A 22,189-nucleotide genomic window follows, 5' to 3' on the forward strand; every position below is an offset into this window, starting at 1 on the left:
ACTATTCGGCTAGGCAGAAGCAACTTCGACAAGGAGGCTGAAAGGCGCATCCAACAGTCTTCAACCATTGCACCCTGCCAGTTATGACATATGGTGCAGAGGGTTCTACCTTTTTTGGCCTAAGATTTATTCGCCTAATCTCGTATTGCATAGTAACGTTTGGTCAAAATCTCGTTTCGCCGAAAATTGTATGGCATAAATCTCGTTTAGTAAAAAGTTATTTCGCATAATCTTATTTAGCCTAATAACGGTATGGTCAAATCTCAAATAGCCTAACAATACTATGGCATAACTTATAAAAACTACTAATATTCATTTATCTTTAACTTTGACGAAGCGTCTCCCTATATAGCGCAAACTGGTGCCTTGCATTAGGTATTTAATTTTCCGCTATGTGGGTAACGCTTCGCTGCGCTCCGCTTTGCTTTCGACGAACATGTGCACCTAACATGCTCCTGCTCGCTTTGCTCGTCGTCGCACCTACCTTTAGGTTTCGATCCCATGGGGTTTAATGGCGATTGTAATAATTATAATGGTCATTCACTTTCGATATTTTGATCATTCAATATCGTGATTTTCGGGATGTAGGAGAAAAATACCACAATTTGTACATTTAAAACATACTGAATATAGTATTTATTAAGATAATAATATTAGGAGAGAGAGAAACAAGATTATACCAATACGAATAATTTGAGCAAACGAGACTTAGATGTTTCAAGTTTGTGCCAAAAGAGTTTAAGACGAAACGAGTCTTATGCCACATAAGTCTTGGCAAAGTGATGATTCTACCAAAAAAGTTTAGACCTTACGAGTTATGCGAAATGAGTTTAGGATAATAAAGATTAGGCGAGATGAGGGGAACCCGGTGCAGAGACCTGGACAATGATGGTGGGACTGGTCCACCGATTTAAAGTCACTCAGCGTGCTATGGAGAGAGCTATGCTTGGGGTTTCTCTAATGGATGGTATCAGAAAAGAAGTTATACGTCAGAGGACTAAGGTTACCAACATAGCTGTCAAAATATGCAAGTATAGGCAGGTAGCCGGTAGTGGCTGGATTCGGAAGACCGAGGACCGAGTGTTGTGGCGCTCCTTAGGAGAGGCCTATGTCCAGCATTGGATGATTATAGGCTGATAATGACAACATGTACATTTTATATTATTATACCAATTAAAATATACTATGATTTACCATAAAGTTCATAAAATATTCTATCATATCACATAATGTGTGTTAAATTACACAATACCATCAAAACCTCTAGCACCATAACCTAAAGATAGGTGCGATGACAAGAAAAGCGAGGAGGAGCGGTTAAGTGCATATTATGTTCAGCAAAAGTTAAGCAGGGCTACATGGGGAGACGCTCTATGTTTAGGTTTTGGTGCAAGGAGTTTTGACTGCGTTATTATTATTGGCGCTATGTAGGGAGACGCTTAGCTGACCAACATGTGCACCTAACCGCACACGCCTATGTTTATATTTTGGTGCTAGGTGTTTTGCCGGTGTTGTGTAATTCAGCACAGAGAATATATGTCATATTATAGTATATTTTATGAATTTTACATAAAATGAACAGTATGCATATTGGGTATTATACCTTATAAAATATAAATGTTATAGGTAAGGTTTATTATATGTTGTGAACGTTATTAGTGTGAAATGAAACATTTTGTTTTATACGTCGCAATACGGACCCCACAATGCTACTTAGAGAATTCCATACTAGGTATATTCTTATTTTTTTATACATACTGTCGTTCTTTCTTTCGTCGAAGAAAGAACGACAGTAGTCGTTCTTTCTTTCGTTCCAATATCTATCCAAATATTTCTGCCATACATGCCTGTATAAGTTTGCGTTTCCCTCACAGTCTTTTTTAAAAATTGCAGTGGATTGATTCTTTCATTTCCATTGTATACAGTTCTTTCATTGCCGTGGAAGTTTGTTTCATTGCCGTGGGCCTTTGTTTCATTGCCGTGGACGCTTGTTTCATTGCCGTGAACGCATGTTTCATCGCCGTGGCACGAAATTTTTAATCATCCGTATCTCGTTAAGTTTTTAACTTATCTGCTACCCATTTAGTAAGAACACTAACATTAACAAAAACTTTAATAAAAGCGTTTTTCTAATATAAAAAACCTTAAGATAAAAAAGTCCACGGAAATGAAGATTTTTTAGGACTTGTTGAAATCCACCCAGATGTTACCCTCGAGCTAAAAATTGATTTTAAAAGTGTTTCCGTGGGAATTCCTGGCTAAGAAGTATTTTATGTTACTTCGGGATAACGTGAACTTGAATAGAATGAAATAATTTTTGAAATTATTGGTCTCTTTATAAAAATAGGTTTCTGAGTGTGAAATGTGCAAAAATAATTATGATATTATTTGCATAAATAAAATCATGTAATACATTTTGTGATGCGCTATGAATTGGGAATCCCATGATTTAGATTATAAAACTTATTTGTGCGTGTACCATTCAGCAAAATCTTATTTAACGAAAAAAATATATTTAATTAATTTACTTTTGAACCCTAATATCTCAAGAACCCCATGGTTTAGATTTTTTTAAATATTTTTCCCTGATAATAGACATTTTTATCAATAACTTAAAATAGGTTTGGTGAGTGGCTGCTAACTTATGCAAAGCGGGTCAGGTTTCGCCATTCTTCTTTGTTTTTGAAAATGATATGATATACAGTAATCTATGAGTTAATTTAATATTTTTTTTGCATAGCTCTCTTCGTACAAAATCTACTAAAGTTTACACAATTAAATCCTGGCAATTGTTAGAAAGAGAGGAAGGGCTCTGTGGTAACCCTCTCTATCGGCTCGCGGCCTCTTTCACTTCAAATATAAATCTTAAGGTGAATTCGTTAGGTCTATTTTTGTTTGCATCATTTTGGTGAGTGCGCATTCCTGTTGTATTATTACTTCCATGCTTTAGACACATCTGTCAAGCATTTGATATGGAGATGACGTATTATTGATGACATTACAATGTAACAGGGGTGTTAATGATCTAATAAACTATGGTGAAACTAGGATAAGTGCCAATTTATCCATTGTCGGTTATCTAACCGATTGGGATTGATTTATAAATTAAACGTATAAAATTCATGACAGATGTGTCAAAAGTTAACCACTACTGCCTGGTTATCACTGGTTATGCTCTAACCGAGAATGGAGAAATTCGCACCACATCAAGATGTCAAAATGTCAAGAGAATATAAACAAAGTTCAAGTTTATCAACATCATGTCATATTCGCATATTTAGCAGAGCTCCAGGAAAAATATAAAATTCCAAGTGCTGTTTACCATCTTATTCAAGCCAGCTATGGTTATTTTGGATAGAAAAGTAGATGATGAAGAGACACACGACGATGATGATGATGGAAGGCCGACCAGGGATTATGAAACAGACGATTGTGGTTGCGGTCAAGACAGAATAGAATCCAAGGAAGCTGTAACACCTAAAAAAATTTATAAGACTTCCGTAAGTGACCATTAGCTATGAACCTGTAAATAACTAATCACTTTTTTTAATAGACAAAGAAGAATATAAAAAAGATTATTTAAAATTATTGTGCTCTCCAAATAACTCAGTATATTTCGCAGGAACTCATCTCTTCATCAGATCGCAGCTGTACTGGAGTACCAGAAATTGAGGAACAATACAGTACTTGCAGAAATTGTGAATTGCTTACAAATAAAACCAGAAATATTAAATTAACAAGTGCTAGTACATCAAACAATCCACATGATGTTAAAATGATGGAAGTTATTAGGAAAGCACAACAGAAAGACAGAGCACAAGAAAAACCGTGTGAACATTGCGAATATTCAAAAGATCTCAAAATAAGTAATAGAGAAAAACATTGTTGTTTAGGAGGTGAACCGTCGACTTCCACACCGGTAATGAATCATTACGATGAACAAAATCGAAGTAAAACTTGGAAAATGCCATGTAATCAATGCGGTAGCCAGGAAAAATGTAATAAAAATGAAAAAATACATAACTTTGGGGACAAACCGACTCGTGACTTAAAAATCCAAAGAAAAGCTGACGACTGTTTCAAAATCATTCAAAAAACTCTTGCGCAAATGGAGGCTCGTGCGCAGGGCAACAAATTTGGAGGTGATGTCTGTAATAATGAACTCTGTAGTAAATTAAGTATTGTAAACAATTGTATCAGAAACGTATCGCTAACTTCAGTCCCATCGTCCAGTAAAATAGCAGAGCCGATTAACAATATGCCAGAAGATGTGCATCGGTTTATTCGTAACAAAATTATAGAAAAAACACCAAGAAATGACTTGTATGCCGAAGAAGTAACAGTAGCTGTGTTGGATTGGTCAAATAAAATACCAATTTACCAAGGGCAAAATGGATGTAAGCTTTCATTAAAAAAAGAAAATATTGAAATGCTAATACGTAATATACTGAAACTTTCTAAACATATCAATGATAGTGATTACGAATATCTCGTGATAGTTTCTATTGAAAAATGTCTAGAAGCATTACCATTATGGTTTCCAGCTGAAAGAAGAGATGCAGTTGAGTATAAAAACGAAATCATGCGTGATTTACTAGAGGCAGTAAATAAAATCAATAATAAATTACTGAGGCAGAAGTTTCGAGAATGCTGCATACACGTTGCCACCGAGAAAGAGCTAATGAATAGATTTTATCTCAAGGCATATCACAATACAAAACAAAATAAAAGTGCAGATCGGAAAAGAGTATTAGCGACAACCCGTTCTATTAAACATAAAAATATAACACCATATTTAGAAAAAGTTAAAAAGACAAACAAATGTAAAAGTGAATATGAAACAGAAAATATGCTAAGAGCAAAAATATATAACTGGTTTGATGAAGTTCAAAGAATTGACAATAATAGGATACGTAATGAAGTAACAAATATTATTTTAAATCATTTAAAACCTCTTATGAATCGCCACAACGTCGACTCTACAAAACGTCGGGAATCGGTATACAAACTTTTACATACAATATTCAAGGAACTTCCTATAACAATTTGCTGTAAAAAAAATAAAACAATGGATTTTAAAACAGTTGCCCAAGAGTTGACTGATCGACTTGTAACCTCTCAAAGATTCATAAACTATTCTACTAAATATGTTTACCAAACAAGTAATGCTTCGTTGTTTGAACCTACGGAACCTATGCCAGCTAAGAAAGATAGAATATTAACAGAAGTAAATAAATATTTTAATGAGCTTGAAATTGAAGCCGACGATGAAAGCATAGAAGCAATAGTTTCAATTTTATACACACAACAAAATCGACTTTTTGCTCAAGAAGTAGATACGGAACTAAAGGAAGCATTACAAAATATCGGTATTTCCGAAGAGATAATTCCTGAATACGTGAAAAAATTTACTGATATCGTCAGAACTTTAGCAGATGAGCCTAGTGCCGATGTGACTGTATCAGAAGATATCGAAGACGAAGGTACTAATAAAAAGTATATAAGATGTAATTATGGAATTACGCGCAACTTAACAGATTGTTTACAGAAATACTTGAACATGTATGCCCAAAGTGATAAATTTACGAAAGATGCAGTCACAAAACGTATGGTCACTGAATTTGAGAAGCTAGAATATGATGAGTCCAGTGTCGATGATGAAAGAATTACAACCATCACTTTTCAGAGAAAACTTGATATTGTACGGGAAGTATCGGAATGGCTAAGAACTATACCGCTAGAAACAACATTTAATGCACCGACCAATTATAACAGAGCAGTTTTAGTGACTGAAATGGCTGAAGATATTTTTGATGTTTTGGAATCATTTAGCACTGATGAACTTAACGATCTCATAAACTTATGGATGCCCGAACTTCCAGTCTTGCAAACTCACACAGAACAATTGGATACGATGCGAACGTCTCTAATATTTAGATTGGAAAATTTGAAACGAAGTGCAAGGACAAGGCATGCCATAGTTCCTGAGGTAGCAGATGGAAAATCGGACGTGGAATTATTCCAAGATTTTGTTGAGCCTTATGTTGTCGTAAAACAAGCTCTGGGGGATGACGTAGCAACTCAGGCAGCAATGATCCATCAACTAGCACATGCACTCAAAGACGTAAGAGACTTTCAGCTGGCGAGAAGACTTATGAAAGTCTCTGAAAGGAACCAGTCAGTGAGAAGGTTTTCAATGGAATTAGAATTTATTAAACATATAAGCGAGTGGCTAAAACATATTCCTACAAAAGAAATTGTCAACGAAGCTGAAAGAAAGGAGAGAATGACTCTGATAAGTAATCTGGCAGAATATCTTGGGAAAGCCAAAGACAGCAACTTGGATCACCCAATTCCAGAAGCTGAAATTACAAAACATGTTTCAATATTTCTTGACAAAGTTCTGGTCCCTACGGTTGGCAAAGACAATTACGTCTCATACATATCAGACCTAAAAGGCCACTTAACTCGTAATTGGCATGAAAATCCAGCGACTGAACCTCAAGGATTTCCTTCACAGAGTGGAGTTCCTCAACAGGACAGAAGTGCAGAATTAAGGAAGCATTACATTGGTAATGATACTGATTATGGAACCTTCTCAGAAAATGTCCCCAAATCGTCGTCACAAGAAGAAATGGCACTGCCTCTTCCGGAGGAAGTACAATTACATGGCAGTTCATCAAAATCCCAAAGTCTCGGAAGTCAAAACTCAGGAAGAAACCAAACGCTTGTTGGCCAACCGTCAGGTCAGGACCCATCAGCTCCCCGTGACGAAAACAATGCATCTAACGCACAACGGTATCGCCCCCCTTCATTCCCGAGAGATATTCAGCAGCCAGAACATAATTTATCTTCCCAAAATTATCGACCGTATCAATCTGTGCCCATTGCAACCCCAAAAGGTATTCATCAGCAAGAACACCATAATTATTCTGAACGGCCAATGCCGACTGGCTATCCTTCATATAGGCCGCCTTCTGTTCGAATGTCACCTAATCAGTTTAATGCTCCAAATGATTCTATAGTACCAAGTGCAGATTTTGACCCATATACACAAAATGATAGGCAGCGTACCAATGTATCTGAAGGCTCAGCAAGGCCGAGGACAGATTATGGACAGACCCCTCCTTGCACATCCCCGTGTGCAGATTTATATTCAGCTTCAAATGCACCTAGAAGAAATGACTCACATATTTCACATGGTCCTCGGAGTATAGCAGGTAGCTCTATTGGACCCCATACAACGTCCTTATTTGAGGATCAACAAAAAAATTGCATCGACCTTTTATACGATGTCATCGAAGAATGGTGTCAAGGCCTCCCTCTCGAAGAAGCGACAAGGCAAGATGAGATTAGAAACTCGGATTTGAAAGCGCAAATGGAGCTCAGACTCGTTTTACAAATCAGTGAGATCAACAGAGATGACAACATCTTTAACAATCCAAACACGTACGATGAAAGGTTAGATTACATTATCACTGAGTTGCTAAATGCTGTACCTCCAAATCCAAGGTTAGAAACTCTGAAACCAGCATTGAAAGATGATTTGAAACAGTCAATACTTACACTCAGACCTGAAATTCAAAAAGGTCGTGACCGATATCGTTTTAAGGAGCAACTTCGTATGACTGTAGAGAGGGCAACGCAAAGAACTTTTGAACTATCTTCTGAAATGAGAGCACAAATGGATGTGATATGTGAAGAAATCATCGATGATTTCATAGAATACACTTACGCTAATAACAAGGCGAGGCTGAAAAGTAAAGCCATGCAGACGATAGAGAAAGCATTATCTCATACAAACTCTCCGCATGAGCATGCCAAGCGACTATTTGCAGCATTGTCACAAATAAACGCACCAATTTACGAATCCATCTATTGCGAAATTGGCGAGATAAGGATGAAAAGGGAAATAGCTATATGGTTGAAGCGAATTCCCCAGATAGACTCAAATCATGTTCAGACGACCATTAGACAGAAGATAAAGAGTGCGCTTGCAAAAAAACTGTACGGATTAGAATCGACTCAAACAACCGAAAACAACATGAGACCAGCAATCTTTAAGGCTTTGAAGAAAATGGGCGTAGAGCAAGACAACGACCAATTGGTCGAAGAGCTGTTAGTGAGACTGCGGAACTCTAAAACACAAAGATATCAGCAAGACCCAATCATTGTTGACGAAGTACCCAGCTATGCGAGCTCGTTCGATAGGAATCTACCACAATCAGACCCTCCGATAATAGAACCAAGAGTACAGAGTCCTCAAAACCAACACCAAAGAGCTGCTTCAGCATTGGGTCTGGAGCTGCTGCAAAATACCCTAAACCCTGGAATTCCACTAGCTACAATACCACAGTCATCGGGTATCCATAGTACCCTAAACCCTGGGATGCAACTAGCTCCAATACCCCAGTCATCGGGTCTGCATAGTACCCTAAACCCTGGAATACCACTAGCTCCAATACCCCAGTCATCGGGTCTACATAGAACCCAAAACCCTGGAATTCCACTAGCTCCAATACCCCAGTCATCGGGTTTACATAGAACCCAAAACCCTGTAATGCCACTAGCTCCAATACCCCAGTCATCGGGTCTACATAGTACCCTGAACCCTGGATTGCCACTAGCTCCAATACCCCAGTCATCGGGTCTACATAGTACCCTAAATCCTGGAATACCACTAGCTCCAATACCCCAGTCATCGGGTCTACATAGTACCCTGAACCCTGGATTGCCACTAGCTCCAATACCCCAGTCATCGGGTCTACATAGTACCCTGAACCCTGGATTGCCATTAGCTCCAATACCCCAGTCATCGGGTCTACATAGTACCAAATACCCTGGAATGCCAATAGCTCCGATAGCACAGTCGGCAAGAAAGACATGGCAACGTCAAACACCGGCCACAGCACCAGGAGTAGCGCTAGATCCGACTGGATGTGGTGGCATTTGCCAGACGAGCCAAGCGATCTCAGCGAGGACTCCCGCAGTACCGATCATCCAAACTATGCCTATACCAGCTCCCATTTCTGCTCCCATCTACCGAGAAAACCCCACAAACCCTGCAAATATGCCGCCAGCTATTTCTGCTCCTATCTTCCGAGAAAACCCTAGATCTCCTGCAAATATTCCACCTCCATCCATAACAGTGACGTCTCCCAGCCTGCCTCCCCAATTGAGGACTCAGAGCCGATCTAGACAGCTTCCAAGACTAGACGTTCCACCTGACAGGCTAGCTACGAACCCTGAGAACATAAATGTAGACCATGAGGATGTTGTCCAAGATGGTTTTGGCTTTTCAACGCCGAACGATAGGGGTATTCCGGCAAGACAGGTGGACGCTCCAAGGAAACCTCCAGCGAAGTACGATAGACCTACGAAGCGGACTAAACTGAATAAGGATACGGAGAAGGTAAAGCATCCTTGTAGGTGCCCGAAGGATGATGACAGAAGACCTATGCCATGTGATTACCACATGCCTGGTCTGTATATGCCGCCACCGATGCCACTGCCAATGCCGCCTTATGGAATGTACTATTATTATTAGTGTGTTGTGTAAATTAATGAATCTATGGATGATTGATGTGTTTCTTAGATTAACGATATACCAACAAGATGGTACAAGGTGTATCACATACATACAGAAAGCAAGAAACTATCTGCATTTTGTTTGCTGTCACACCGTTTTAAGTTCAACCTTATATGACAGCCGTCACAAAATAATATTCTAACCGAACTAATTCAAAATAAGAGCCCAGTTGAATAGAAGTGGGGTGTTATTTGTCGAGACGTTTCTTTTGCACTGACACTCCATCTATATAGTTCATTTTAAAATACCGTTGACGTATTCATCAATTTGTGTGGTAAGTCTGTTGCTAGGTTTGTAATAGAAAATCATGAGTCATTTAACTTAATCACTTGTTTCTTATTTAGCCAGCATCCTAATCCTAACTAATATTATAAATGCGAAAGTATCTGTCTGTCTATCTGTTACTCTTTCACGCCAAAACTACTGAATGGATTTGAATTAAATTTGGTATACAGATGGTCTAGAGTAGTCTAGACCCTGAGAAAGAACATAGGCTACTTTTTATCCCGGAATTCCGACGGGAAAACTTTTTAAGGCGAAGCGAAGCTCACGGGTACAGCTATAGGTAATAAAACAAACGATTGTACAGTTAAAATAGGAATAAAAGATAATGTTGAGAAATTAAATTTCAATTTATTCGAGAATAGGTACATAATTTTCAATGAAATCGTTACATATCATCGCCTGGACGAAATATCAACGTCTGGTTATTTTCAAACTGAAAGATTATGCTAGAACATTAGGAAATATTCTACAAAAAACTTGCATACGCATATGCATCTAGCAAATCCTTATAAAATCTACTTTAGTTCAGGTAATTTGAATAGCAGTTTGCGCCATAAGGAATTTTGGGAATTCGTGTATCATATTGACTTTCTAACTGTTACAAAGAGTAGAAACTACAGTGTGACAAACTTATCTGTTCCGGTGAGAGGGAACTCAATTGATCCATATCTCATTATTTACTAACGAATTATATATTCATATAGATTAGATAGGTTTATTAAAACCGCAAAGGCGAATTACCACTAAGGGCTAACATAAAAACTTATAGAATAGAGAAATATTAGACATTTACATAAGCTCTCAGCGGAACAGATAAGTTTGTGGCACTGTAGTTTCTACTCAGGTTCTTTCTCAGGGTCTAGACTAGGGCATGCAATACCGCAACTATTTTCAATACCGGTATTGAGTTCCGGTATTGCAACTCAATACCGGGATCCCGGTATTAATACCGGTATTAGATTTCCTTGTAATAAATGGCATAAATTGTGATTAAGACCTGGTTTCTCATGATTCTGTTAGTTACAGTCTCAATAACGGATTTGCTGACGACGCGTTTAAGGATTATTACCCTTGTTAACTGGATGAGTCCCACGACGAAAATCTAACAGACCATTCATAAATCCAGCATTATGTGTATCATTCACTCATTTCCCTCACACTTCACTCAATATTCTGTCATATTCATTGAAATTTGTTGTCTATTTCTCTGTGATTTCAAACAACCTCAAACAACCAAACTTTTTGGTTTTGAGGTTGCTATGGTTACTATTTCTACCGAGGTTGTTTTTTGACATCCGTCATTGAAAATAATATTATTACGCCATGCCCTTTGAAAAACAATACAACGAACAAGATGGAGTGTCAGTGCAAAAGAAACTTCTCGGGAAATTATATATCAATTTCTAAGTAAGGTCTTATTTTAAAATATTTTGTTAGAAGATTTTTCACTTAATTCAATACTTAGTTCTCATTAAGTCATTAGGTTTAACTTCTTGAATCTACCTCTGTGGTCTAGTGGTAGAAGCTTAGCTTCATCACCCAGGGATCCCGGGTTCGATTTCCAGGTAGGGCCATCAATTTGTGTTTCTATATTGCGGTTCCAAGTTAGGTTAGGACATTAAATTTAAACTTTTATCTCGGTTTGACATTATATAAAACCCAGACAGTATTTCGCTTCATTTTTTATGTCACACAACATCTAGTTCGTATATTGTTTATCAAAGGCTCTGTTCATTTTTCCAACTTGAATCTTGACAGAATGAGTGACAAGTAAACAATCCGTTGCCTGGTTACCGGTCTTAACCAAGTCTTAGCGGAACCCCACAGCAGCAATCAAGTTTATCACCCGATCAAGGGAGTTAACCCCGTGATTTAGCATGGTGGGACACTCACTAACCTTAACGGTCCAACATGTAACCAAACCGAGGTATTTTTAACCTAACCGAATGGTGTGAAATTAGGCCTTAAGGTCGTATAGGTCAAAATAAAACAAGAAAAATCAAAAAAAAACAGTTTTTTGTAATAGATTTTTACGAGAATTGAGTATTCGTTTAAATTTTACAATAAATTATTATTTTTACATCCAGTATCCGTTTACGCATGGACAACAGTAGATATCAAACGGCCGAAAACTGCAACAAACGATTGGAAACAAGTGCGCTTTCACAGGACATAGGAATACTATATCTTAATCGCTTTATTATAGCCTAAAAAAGTCCGATTCCGGTATTACTTCAATACCGGTATTGAAAAAAGCGTAAATTTTGTCCCTGATATCGGTATTACGAATACCGGTATTGCGGTATTGCATGCCCTAGTCTAGACCATCTGTATACCAAATTTAATTCAAATCCATTCAGTAGTTTTGGCGTGAAAGAGCAACAGACAGACAGACAGATACTTTCGCATTTCGCATTTATAATATTAGTTAGGATTAGGATGCTGGCTAAAAAAGAAACAAGTGATTAAGTTAAATAACTCATGATTTTCTATAATAAACCTAGCAACAGACTTACCACACAAATTGATGAATACGTCAACGGTATTTTAAAATGAACTATATAGATGGAGTGTCAGTGCAAAAGAAACGTCTCGATAAATAACACCCCACTTCTATTCAACTGGGCTCTTGGCTCTTATTTTGAATTAGTTCGGTTAGAATATTATTTTGTGACGGTTGTCATATAAGGTTGAACTTAAAACGGTGTGACAGCAAACAAAATGCAGACAGTTTCTTGCTTTCTGTATGTATGTGATACACCTTGTACCATCTTGTTGGTATATCGTTAATCTAAGAAACACATCAATCATCCATAGATTCATTAATTTACACAACACACTCTAATAATAATAATATATTCCATAAGGTGGCATCGGTGGTGGCATCGGTGGCGGCATATACAGACCAGGCATGTGGTAATCACATGGCATAGGTCTTCTGTCATCATCCTTCGGGCACCTACAAGGATGCTTTACCTTCTCCGTATCCTTATTCAGTTTAGTCCGCTTCGTAGGTCTATCGTACTTCGCTGGAGGTTTCCTTGGAGCGCCCACCTGTCTTGCCGGAATACCCCTATCGTTCGGCGTTGAAAAGCCAAAACCATCTTGGACAACATACTCATGGTCGACATTTATGTTCTCAGGGTTCGTAGCTAGCCTGTCAGGTGGAACGTCTAGTCTTGGAAGCTGTCTAGGTCGGCTCTGAGTCCTCAATTGGGGAGGCAGGCTGGGAGACGTCACTGTTAAGGATGGAGGTGGAATATTTGCAGGAGATCTGGGGTTTTCTCGGAAGATAGGAGCAGAAATAGCTGGCGGCATATTTGCAGGGTTTGTGGGGTTTTCCCGGTAGATGGGAGCAGAAATGGGAGCTGGTATAGGCATAGTTTGGATGATCGGTACTGCGGGAGGCCTCGCTGAGATTGCTTGGCTCGTCTGGCAAATGCCACCACATCCAGTCGGATCTAGCGCTACTCCTGGTGCTATGGCCGGTGTTTGACGTTGCCATGTCTTTCTTGCCGACTGTGCTATCGGAGCTATTGGCATTCCAGGGTATTGGGTACTATGTAGACCCGATGACTGGGGTATTGGAGCTAATGGCAATCCAGGGTTCAGGGTACTATGTAGACCCGATGACTGGGGTATTGGAGCTAGTGGCAATCCAGGGTATTGGGTACTATGTAGACCCGATGATTGGGGTATTGGAGCTAGTGGCATTACAGGGTTTTGGGTTCTATGTAGACCCGATGACTGGGGTATTGGAGCTAGTGGTATTCCAGGTTTTAGGGTACTATGCAGACCCGATGACTGGGGTATTGGAGCTAGTGGCATCCCAGGGTTTAGGGTACTATGGATACCCGATGACTGTGGTATTGTAGCTAGTGGAATTCCAGGGTTTAGGGTATTTTGCAGCAGCTCCAGACCCAATGCTGAAGCAGCTCTTTGGTGTTGGTTTTGAGGACTCTGTACTCTTGGTTCTATTATCGGAGGGTCTGATTGTGGTAGATTCCTATCGAACGAGCTCGCATAGCTGGGTACTTCGTCAACAATGATTGGGTCTTGCTGATATCTTTGTGTTTTAGAGTTCCGCAGTCTCACTAACAGCTCTTCGACCAATTGGTCGTTGTCTTGCTCTACGCCCATTTTCTTCAAAGCCTTATAGATTGCTGGTCTCATGTTGTTTTCGGTTGTTTGAGTCGATTCTAATCCGTACAGTTTTTTTGCAAGCGCACTCTTTATCTTCTGTCTAATGGTCGTCTGAACATGATTTGAGTCTATCTGGGGAATTCGCTTCAACCATATAGCTATTTCCCTTTTCATCCTTATCTCGCCAATTTCGCAATAGATGGATTCGTAAATTGGTGCGTTTATTTGTGACAATGCTGCAAATAGTCGCTTGGCATGCTCATGCGGAGAGTTTGTATGAGATAATGCTTTCTCTATCGTCTGCATGGCTTTACTTTTCAGCCTCGCCTTGTTATTAGCGTAAGTGTATTCTATGAAATCATCGATGATTTCTTCACATATCACATCCATTTGTGCTCTCATTTCAGAAGATAGTTCAAAAGTTCTTTGCGTTGCCCTCTCTACAGTCATACGAAGTTGCTCCTTAAAACGATATCGGTCACGACCTTTTTGAATTTCAGGTCTGAGTGTAAGTATTGACTGTTTCAAATCATCTTTCAATGCTGGTTTCAGAGTTTCTAACCTTGGATTTGGAGGTACAGCATTTAGCAACTCAGTGATAATGTAATCTAACCTTTCATCGTACGTGTTTGGATTGTTAAAGATGTTGTCATCTCTGTTGATCTCACTGATTTGTAAAACGAGTCTGAGCTCCATTTGCGCTTTCAAATCCGAGTTTCTAATCTCATCTTGCCTTGTCGCTTCTTCGAGAGGGAGGCCTTGACACCATTCTTCGATGACATCGTATAAAAGGTCGATGCAATTTTTTTGTTGATCCTCAAATAAGGACGTTGTATGGGGTCCAATAGAGCTACCTGCTATACTCCGAGGACCATGTGAAATATGTGAGTCATTTCTTCTAGGTGCATTTGAAGCTGAATATAAATCTGCACACGGGGATGTGCAAGGAGGGGTCTGTCCATAATCTGTCCTCGGCCTTGCTGAGCCTTCAGATACATTGGTACGCTGCCTATCATTTTGTGTATATGGGTCAAAATCTGCACTTGGTACTATAGAATCATTTGGAGCATTAAACTGATTAGGTGACATTCGAACAGAAGGCGGCCTATATGAAGGATAGCCAGTCGGCATTGGCCGTTCAGAATAATTATGGTGTTCTTGCTGATGAATACCTTTTGGGGTTGCAATGGGCACAGATTGATACGGTCGATAATTTTGGGAAGATAAATTATGTTCTGGCTGCTGAATATCTCTCGGGAATGAAGGGGGGCGATACCGTTGTGCGTTAGATGCATTGTTTTCGTCACGGGGAGCTGATGGGTCCTGACCTGACGGTTGGCCAACAAGCGTTTGGTTTCTTCCTGAGTTTTGACTTCCGAGACTTTGGGATTTTGATGAACTGCCATGTAATTGTACTTCCTCCGGAAGAGGCAGTGCCATTTCTTCTTGTGACGACGATTTGGGGACATTTTCTGAGAAGGTTCCATAATCAGTATCATTACCAATGTAATGCTTCCTTAATTCTGCACTTCTGTCCTGTTGAGGAACTCCACTCTGTGAAGGAAATCCTTGAGGTTCAGTCGCTGGATTTTCATGCCAATTACGAGTTAAGTGGCCTTTTAGGTCTGATATGTATGAGACGTAATTGTCTTTGCCAACCGTAGGGACCAGAACTTTGTCAAGAAATATTGAAACATGTTTTGTAATTTCAGCTTCTGGAATTGGGTGATCCAAGTTGCTGTCTTTGGCTTTCCCGAGATATTCTGCCAGATTACTTATCAGAGTCATTCTCTCCTTTCTTTCAGCTTCGTTGACAATTTCTTTTGTAGGAATATGTTTTAGCCACTCGCTTATATGTTTAATAAATTCTAATTCCATTGAAAACCTTCTCACTGACTGGTTCCTTTCAGAGACTTTCATTAGTCTTCTCGCCAGCTGAAAGTCTCTTACGTCTTTGAGTGCATGTGCTAGTTGATGGATCATTGCTGCCTGAGTTGCTACGTCATCCCCCAGAGCTTGTTTTACGATAACATAAGGGTCAACAAAATCTTGGAATAATTCCACGTCCGATTTTCCATCTGCTACCTCAGGAACTATGGCATGCCTTGTCCTTGCACTTCGTTTCAAATTTTCCAATCTAAATATTAGAGACGTTCGCATCGTATCCAATTGTTCTGTGTGAGTTTGCAAGACTGGAAGTTCGGGCATCCATAAGTTTATGAGATCGTTAAGTTCATCAGTGCTAAATGATTCCAAAACATCAAAAATATCTTCAGCCATTTCAGTCACTAAAACTGCTCTGTTATAATTGGTCGGTGCATTAAATGTTGTTTCTAGCGGTATAGTTCTTAGCCATTCCGATACTTCCCGTACAATATCAAGTTTTCTCTGAAAAGTGATGGTTGTAATTCTTTCATCATCGACACTGGACTCATCATATTCTAGCTTCTCAAATTCAGTGACCATACGTTTTGTGACTGCATCTTTCGTAAATTTATCACTTTGGGCATACATGTTCAAGTATTTCTGTAAACAATCTGTTAAGTTGCGCGTAATTCCATAATTACATCTTATATACTTTTTATTAGTACCTTCGTCTTCGATATCTTCTGATACAGTCACATCGGCACTAGGCTCATCTGCTAAAGTTCTGACGATATCAGTAAATTTTTGCACGTATTCAGGAATTATCTCTTCGGAAATACCGATATTTTGTAATGCTTCCTTTAGTTCCGTATCTACTTCTTGAGCAAAAAGTCGATTTTGTTGTGTGTATAAAATTGAAACTATTGCTTCTATGCTTTCATCGTCGGCTTCAATTTCAAGCTCATTAAAATATTTATTTACTTCTGTTAATATTCTATCTTTCTTAGCTGGCATAGGTTCCGTAGGTTCAAACAATGAAGCATTACTTGTTTGGTAAACATATTTAGTAGAATAGTTTATGAATCTTTGAGAGGTTACAAGTCGATCAGTCAACTCTTGGGCAACTGTTTTAAAATCCATTGTTTTATTTTTTTTACAGCAAATTGTTATAGGAAGTTCCTTGAATATTGTGTGTAAAAGTTTTTATACCGATTCCCGACGTTTTGTAGAGTCGACGTTGTGGCGATTCATAAGAGGTTTTAAATGATTTAAAATAATATTTGTTACTTCATTACGTATCCTATTATTGTCAATTCTTTGAACTTCATCAAACCAGTTATATATTTTTGCTCTTAGCATATTTTCTGTTTCATATTCACTTTTACATTTGTTTGTCTTTTTAACTTTTTCTAAATATGGTGTTATATTTTTATGTTTAATAGAACGGGTTGTCGCTAATACTCTTTTCCGATCTGCACTTTCATTTTGTTTTGTATTGTGATATGCCTTGAGATAAAATCTATTCATTAGCTCTTTCTCGGTGGCAACGTGTATGCAGCATTCTCGAAACTTCTGCCTCAGTAATTTATTATTGATTTTATTTACTGCCTCTAGTAAATCACGCATGATTTCGTTTTTATACTCAACTGCATCTCTTCTTTCAGCTGGAAACCATAATGGTAATGCTTCTAGACATTTTTCAATAGAAACTATCACGAGATATTCGTAATCACTATCATTGATATGTTTAGAAAGTTTCAGTATATTACGTATTAGCATTTCAATATTTTCTTTTTTTAATGAAAGCTTACATCCATTTTGCCCTGGGTAAATTGGTATTTTATTTGACCAATCCAACACAGCTACTGTTACTTCTTCGGCATACAAGTCATTTCTTGGTGTTTTTTCTATAATTTTGTTACGAATAAACCGATGCACATCTTCTGGCATATTGTTAATCGGCTCTGCTATTTTACTGGACGATGGGACTGAAGTTAGCGATACGTTTCTGATACAATTATTTACAATACTTAATTTACTACAGAGTTCATTATTACAGACATCACCTCCAAATTTGTTGCCCTGCGCACGAGCCTCCATTTGCGCAAGAGTTTTTTGAATGATTTTGAAACAGTCGTCAGCTTTTCTTTGGATTTTTAAGTCACGAGTCGGTTTGTCCCCAAAGTTATGTATTTTTTCATTTTTATTACATTTTTCCTGGCTACCGCATTGATTACATGGCATTTTCCTAGTTTTTCTTCGATTTTGTTCATCGTAATGATTCATTACCGGTGTGGAAGTCGACGGTTCACCTCCTAAACAACAATGTTTTTCTCTATTACTTATTTTGAGATATTTTGAATATTCACAATGTTCACACGGTTTTTCTTGTGCTCTGTCTTTCTGTTGTGCTTTCCTAATAACTTCCATCATTTTAACATCATGTGGATTGTTTGATGTACTAGCACTTGTTAATTTAATATTTCTGGTTTTATTTGTAAGCAATTCACAATTTTTGCAAGTACTGTATTGTTCCTCAATTTCTGGTACTCCAGTACAGCTGCGATCTGATGAAGAGATGAGTTCCTGCAAAATATACTGAGTTATTTGGAGATCACAATAATTTTAAATAATCTTTTTTATATTTCTCTTTGTCTATTAAAAAAAGTGATTAGTTATTTACAGGTTAATAGCTAATGGTCACTTACGGAAGTCTTATAATTTTTTTTAGGTGTTACAGCTTCTTTGGATTCTATTCTGTCTTGACCGCAACCACAATCGTCTGTTTCATAATCCCTGGTCGGCCTTCCATCATCATCATCGTCGTGTGTCTCTTCATCATCTACTTTTCTATCCAAAATAACCATAGCTGGCTTGAATAAGATGGTAAACAGCACTTGGAATTTTATGGAGCTGGAGCTCTGCTAAATATGCGAATATGACATGATGTTGATAAACTTGAACTTTGTTTATATTCTCTTGACATTTTGACATCTTTATGTGGTGCGAATTTCTCCATTCTCGGTTAGAGCATAACCAGTGAGTAGTGGTTAACTTTTGACACATCTGTCATGAATTTTATACGTTTAATTTATAAATCAATCCCAATCGGTTAGATAACCGACAACGGATAAATTGGCACTTATCCTAGTTTATTAGATCATTAACACCCCTGTTACATTGTAATGTCACCAATAATACGTCATCTCCATATTAAATGCTTGACAGATGTGTCTAAAGTCAACAACTAATCCCTTGTTAATCTAACAGAGTATGGTGAAACTGGGCCTTAGGTTTATGTCTTATGATGTCTACCATGGACATAGACCATGGATGACAAAATGAAAAAAATGTTTTTTTTCTACCATAGATTTTTTGTGTGCTTCATAGCTTTCTTTCTTTAGAGTTTATTCTGTGGCCTACCTACTTATGTGCTTAATTTTTAGGTCCACCCATGGTCCACTCCACCCACCCGTAGAAATCAAAAGAATCATTCTCTCTTCTCTAATGATTGGACGCTACCTCCTGCTGCAAGTTAACAGGGGCGCGATTCATATCTCAACCGAAATATTTGTAAAGCGATACGAACGAGTTACGAGATGAAATCCGCAATGTTCAAAAACGCGATTCATAGCACACATACTTTGATCTCGTTTTCATATCGCTAGTTCGTATTTGGATGGCTTGAGTGAAATGAATGAAACTATAATTTTTTAATTGCCATGCAAAAATAATAAATACTACCACTAATTGTTTTAAATAATTTTGTTCCTACAATATATTTTGTTGGAATTAGTGTCGATAGCAAGTATCAAGAAACGGCTTTTTAATTCAACGTTGAAGACATTCATAACCTGTGGCACTTTTGACAGCCGCCATGTTTTCTCCATAAAAACATTGATTTTCTTTGCTCATTTTCGTGTCAACGTAGTTTTTTTGGAAAATAAGAAGAAAGGAAGTTTAACTTAGAGAAATACGACTGAGACATGTAAGTATCAATGTATTAACGTATTTTTTTTGAAATATAAATGTTACCGGTTGTAGTCAAGAAGGTATTGTAATTTACGATGTACCCAATTTCTGTTTTGAATTGTTTTAGAAACACAAGCCGCAGAAGAAGCACTAGAAGCAGCAGCCGATGTGCTTGAGTAGCAGAAGGAGCAACTGCGTTGTGAGAGGGCCACGGCTTCAGCCCTCACAATGATAGCTGATTAGCTGAAGTAATGAACAGACAGGCTGCAGTCAATGAGAGGCTTCTTGAGGAGGGGTTCCTCATATGGAAAAAGGTAGGTTATTCCTAAATGTTTGGCTAAATAATAGAATAGAATTTAACTTCATTGTTACCCCAATAATGTCTTAGGAAAACTGGTGTTGAATATTTATGTTACAGCGTAGTTTTGTTTAGTATCTGTCTGTAATTTTTTAGAACAATATCATACTGAACTTTTCATTTTGTCTTTTCTAGGCTAAGGAAAGGAACAATCAAGACCAGACTTAAAGTAAAATAATACGTATACATAATTTATATCGGAATAAGTACAAAATATTTTTGTAGGTATATGTTTTAACTATAAATTGAAAATCCACAGATTTTAGCGGCGACGCAGTTGCGCGACCAGTGAAGCTCTGGCTCCGCGACCGGCGTGGAGCGCGCGGTCAGCGCGGCGCTGCTGCGGCTGCTGCGCGGGAGGATCCCGTCCCTGCGCATTCGCCTGGCCTTCAATGGCCTCACGCCTCTCTTCTTCCTCTTCTTCATGCGTCAATTCAAACAGAGGAGCACCTGTGATTACTGATTACCTAAGTTCCTATATACAATAATAGTTTAATAATTGTTAACAAAATATTGTATATATAAGTATTAATAATTACTTATACAAAAGGCTAAAAGCATTTTGTACCAGCCAACCTATAGGAGAGAATATGAGAAAAATAATAAGACTTTAATCTTTGATTGCCATTATCTGTAGCTTTATTAAGTGGTAAAGGGACCTAATTACTACCTATATTTTTTTAGTATTTGTGATAATTCATAGAATTCATTAGTTCTATCAATAAATAAAATATACATGCATTACAATGTGTTTAATTCATTAACTTACAATTTGCACACTGAGGGAATGTGTATGCTTTCGGTTAAAATATTCTTCCTCATTCTGCGAGGGCCTCAGGCCAAAACCCACACCAACCAATCAAATAAATATCACTAATACAAGCTTACTATAAAGGAAAATTACGAATTCGGTAAAGATGGAAACGTATCTCGTAGGGACGGCTGTCCGGCTGAAAAATGGCTTGAAGATCTTGGAGAGATGCGTACAAGGTCAATTTCACTTTTAGCAGTATTTTCTGAAAACGATCTAACAATTTCACCCTTTTCTTCGAAAGTTTAAAATCGCTAAAACGTCAAAATATGACAGATAAGCGATATCAAAAAGTTCAACAAAAATGACATGAATCGCGTCATTCTCCATTCCGTTCATTCATTTTGCGATCTCGAAACGATCTTACTATGTAGCTTGTTTTTAGTGCCATGTGAATCGCAATTTCATAGCTCATTCGTAAAAATCTGAAAACGAGATGAAAACGAAGTTGTTTTTTGTGACACGAATCACCCTCCAGCTCCCAGTTCAGATTCTTTCTTAGCTGTATAGCTCTTTCTTGAAACTTTTTAAGGCGAAGCGAAGCTCACGGGTACAGCTATAGGTAATAAAACAAACGATTGTACAGTTAAAATAGGAATAAAAGATAATGTTGAGAAATTAAATTTCAATTTATTCGAGAATAGGTACATAATTTTCAATGAAATCGTTACATATCATCGCCTGGACGAAAAAAAACATGTCTGGTTATTTTCAAACTGAAAGATTATGCTAGAACATTAGAAAATATTCTACAAAAAACTTGCATACGCATATGCATCTAGCAAATCCTTATAAAATCTACTTTAGTTCAGGTAATTTGAATAGTAGTTTGCGCCATAAGGAATTTTGGGAATTCGTGTATCATATTGACTTTCTAACTGTTACAAAGAGTAGAAACTACAGTGTGACAAACTTATCTGTTCCGGTGAGAGGGAACCATGGAAGTAATACTACAACAGGAATGCGCACTCACCAAAATGATGCAAACAAAAATAGACCTAACGAATTCACCTTAAGATTTATATTTGAAGTGAAAGAGGCCGCGAGCCGATAGAGAGGGTTACCACAGAGCCCTTCCTCTCTTTCTAACAATTGCCAGGATTTACTTGTGTAAACTTTAGTAGATTTTGTACGAAGAGAGCTATGCAAAAAAAATATTGAATTA

General features: G+C 37.9%; 2 protein-coding genes and 1 long non-coding RNA gene across 3 annotated transcripts; 2 read left to right on the top strand and 1 right to left on the bottom strand.

The window, feature by feature from the left end:
* The first annotated feature begins 3,166 nt into the window (after positions 1-3,166).
* LOC105389914 lies at positions 3,167-8,715 on the top strand. Its single transcript, XM_048623754.1, has 3 exons — positions 3,167-3,500; positions 3,623-8,363; positions 8,699-8,715. The coding sequence occupies exons 1-3, from the start codon at positions 3,342-3,344 to the stop codon at positions 8,713-8,715; spliced, it is 4,917 nt and encodes a 1,638-aa protein (XP_048479711.1). The 5' UTR covers positions 3,167-3,341.
* Positions 8,716-15,534: 6,819 nt separating this feature from the next.
* Positions 15,535-18,919, bottom strand: LOC125489219. Its single transcript, XM_048624550.1, has 3 exons — positions 18,592-18,919; positions 17,345-18,469; positions 15,535-15,600 (listed from the first exon to the last, which is right to left on the bottom strand). Exons 1-3 carry the CDS (start codon positions 18,748-18,750, stop codon positions 15,535-15,537), a joined length of 1,350 nt encoding a protein of 449 aa, XP_048480507.1. The 5' UTR covers positions 18,751-18,919.
* A 1,091-nt stretch (positions 18,920-20,010) lies between these two features.
* Positions 20,011-20,954, top strand: LOC125488617. Its single transcript, XR_007266347.1, has 2 exons — positions 20,011-20,169; positions 20,473-20,954. It is a non-coding gene; the product is annotated as an uncharacterized LOC125488617 (long non-coding RNA).
* The last annotated feature ends 1,235 nt before the right edge of the window (positions 20,955-22,189 follow it).

The sequence above is a fragment of the Plutella xylostella genome, chromosome 2 (genome assembly GCF_932276165.1).
Source record: "Plutella xylostella chromosome 2, ilPluXylo3.1, whole genome shotgun sequence".
Lineage (NCBI taxonomy): Eukaryota > Metazoa > Arthropoda > Insecta > Lepidoptera > Plutellidae > Plutella > Plutella xylostella.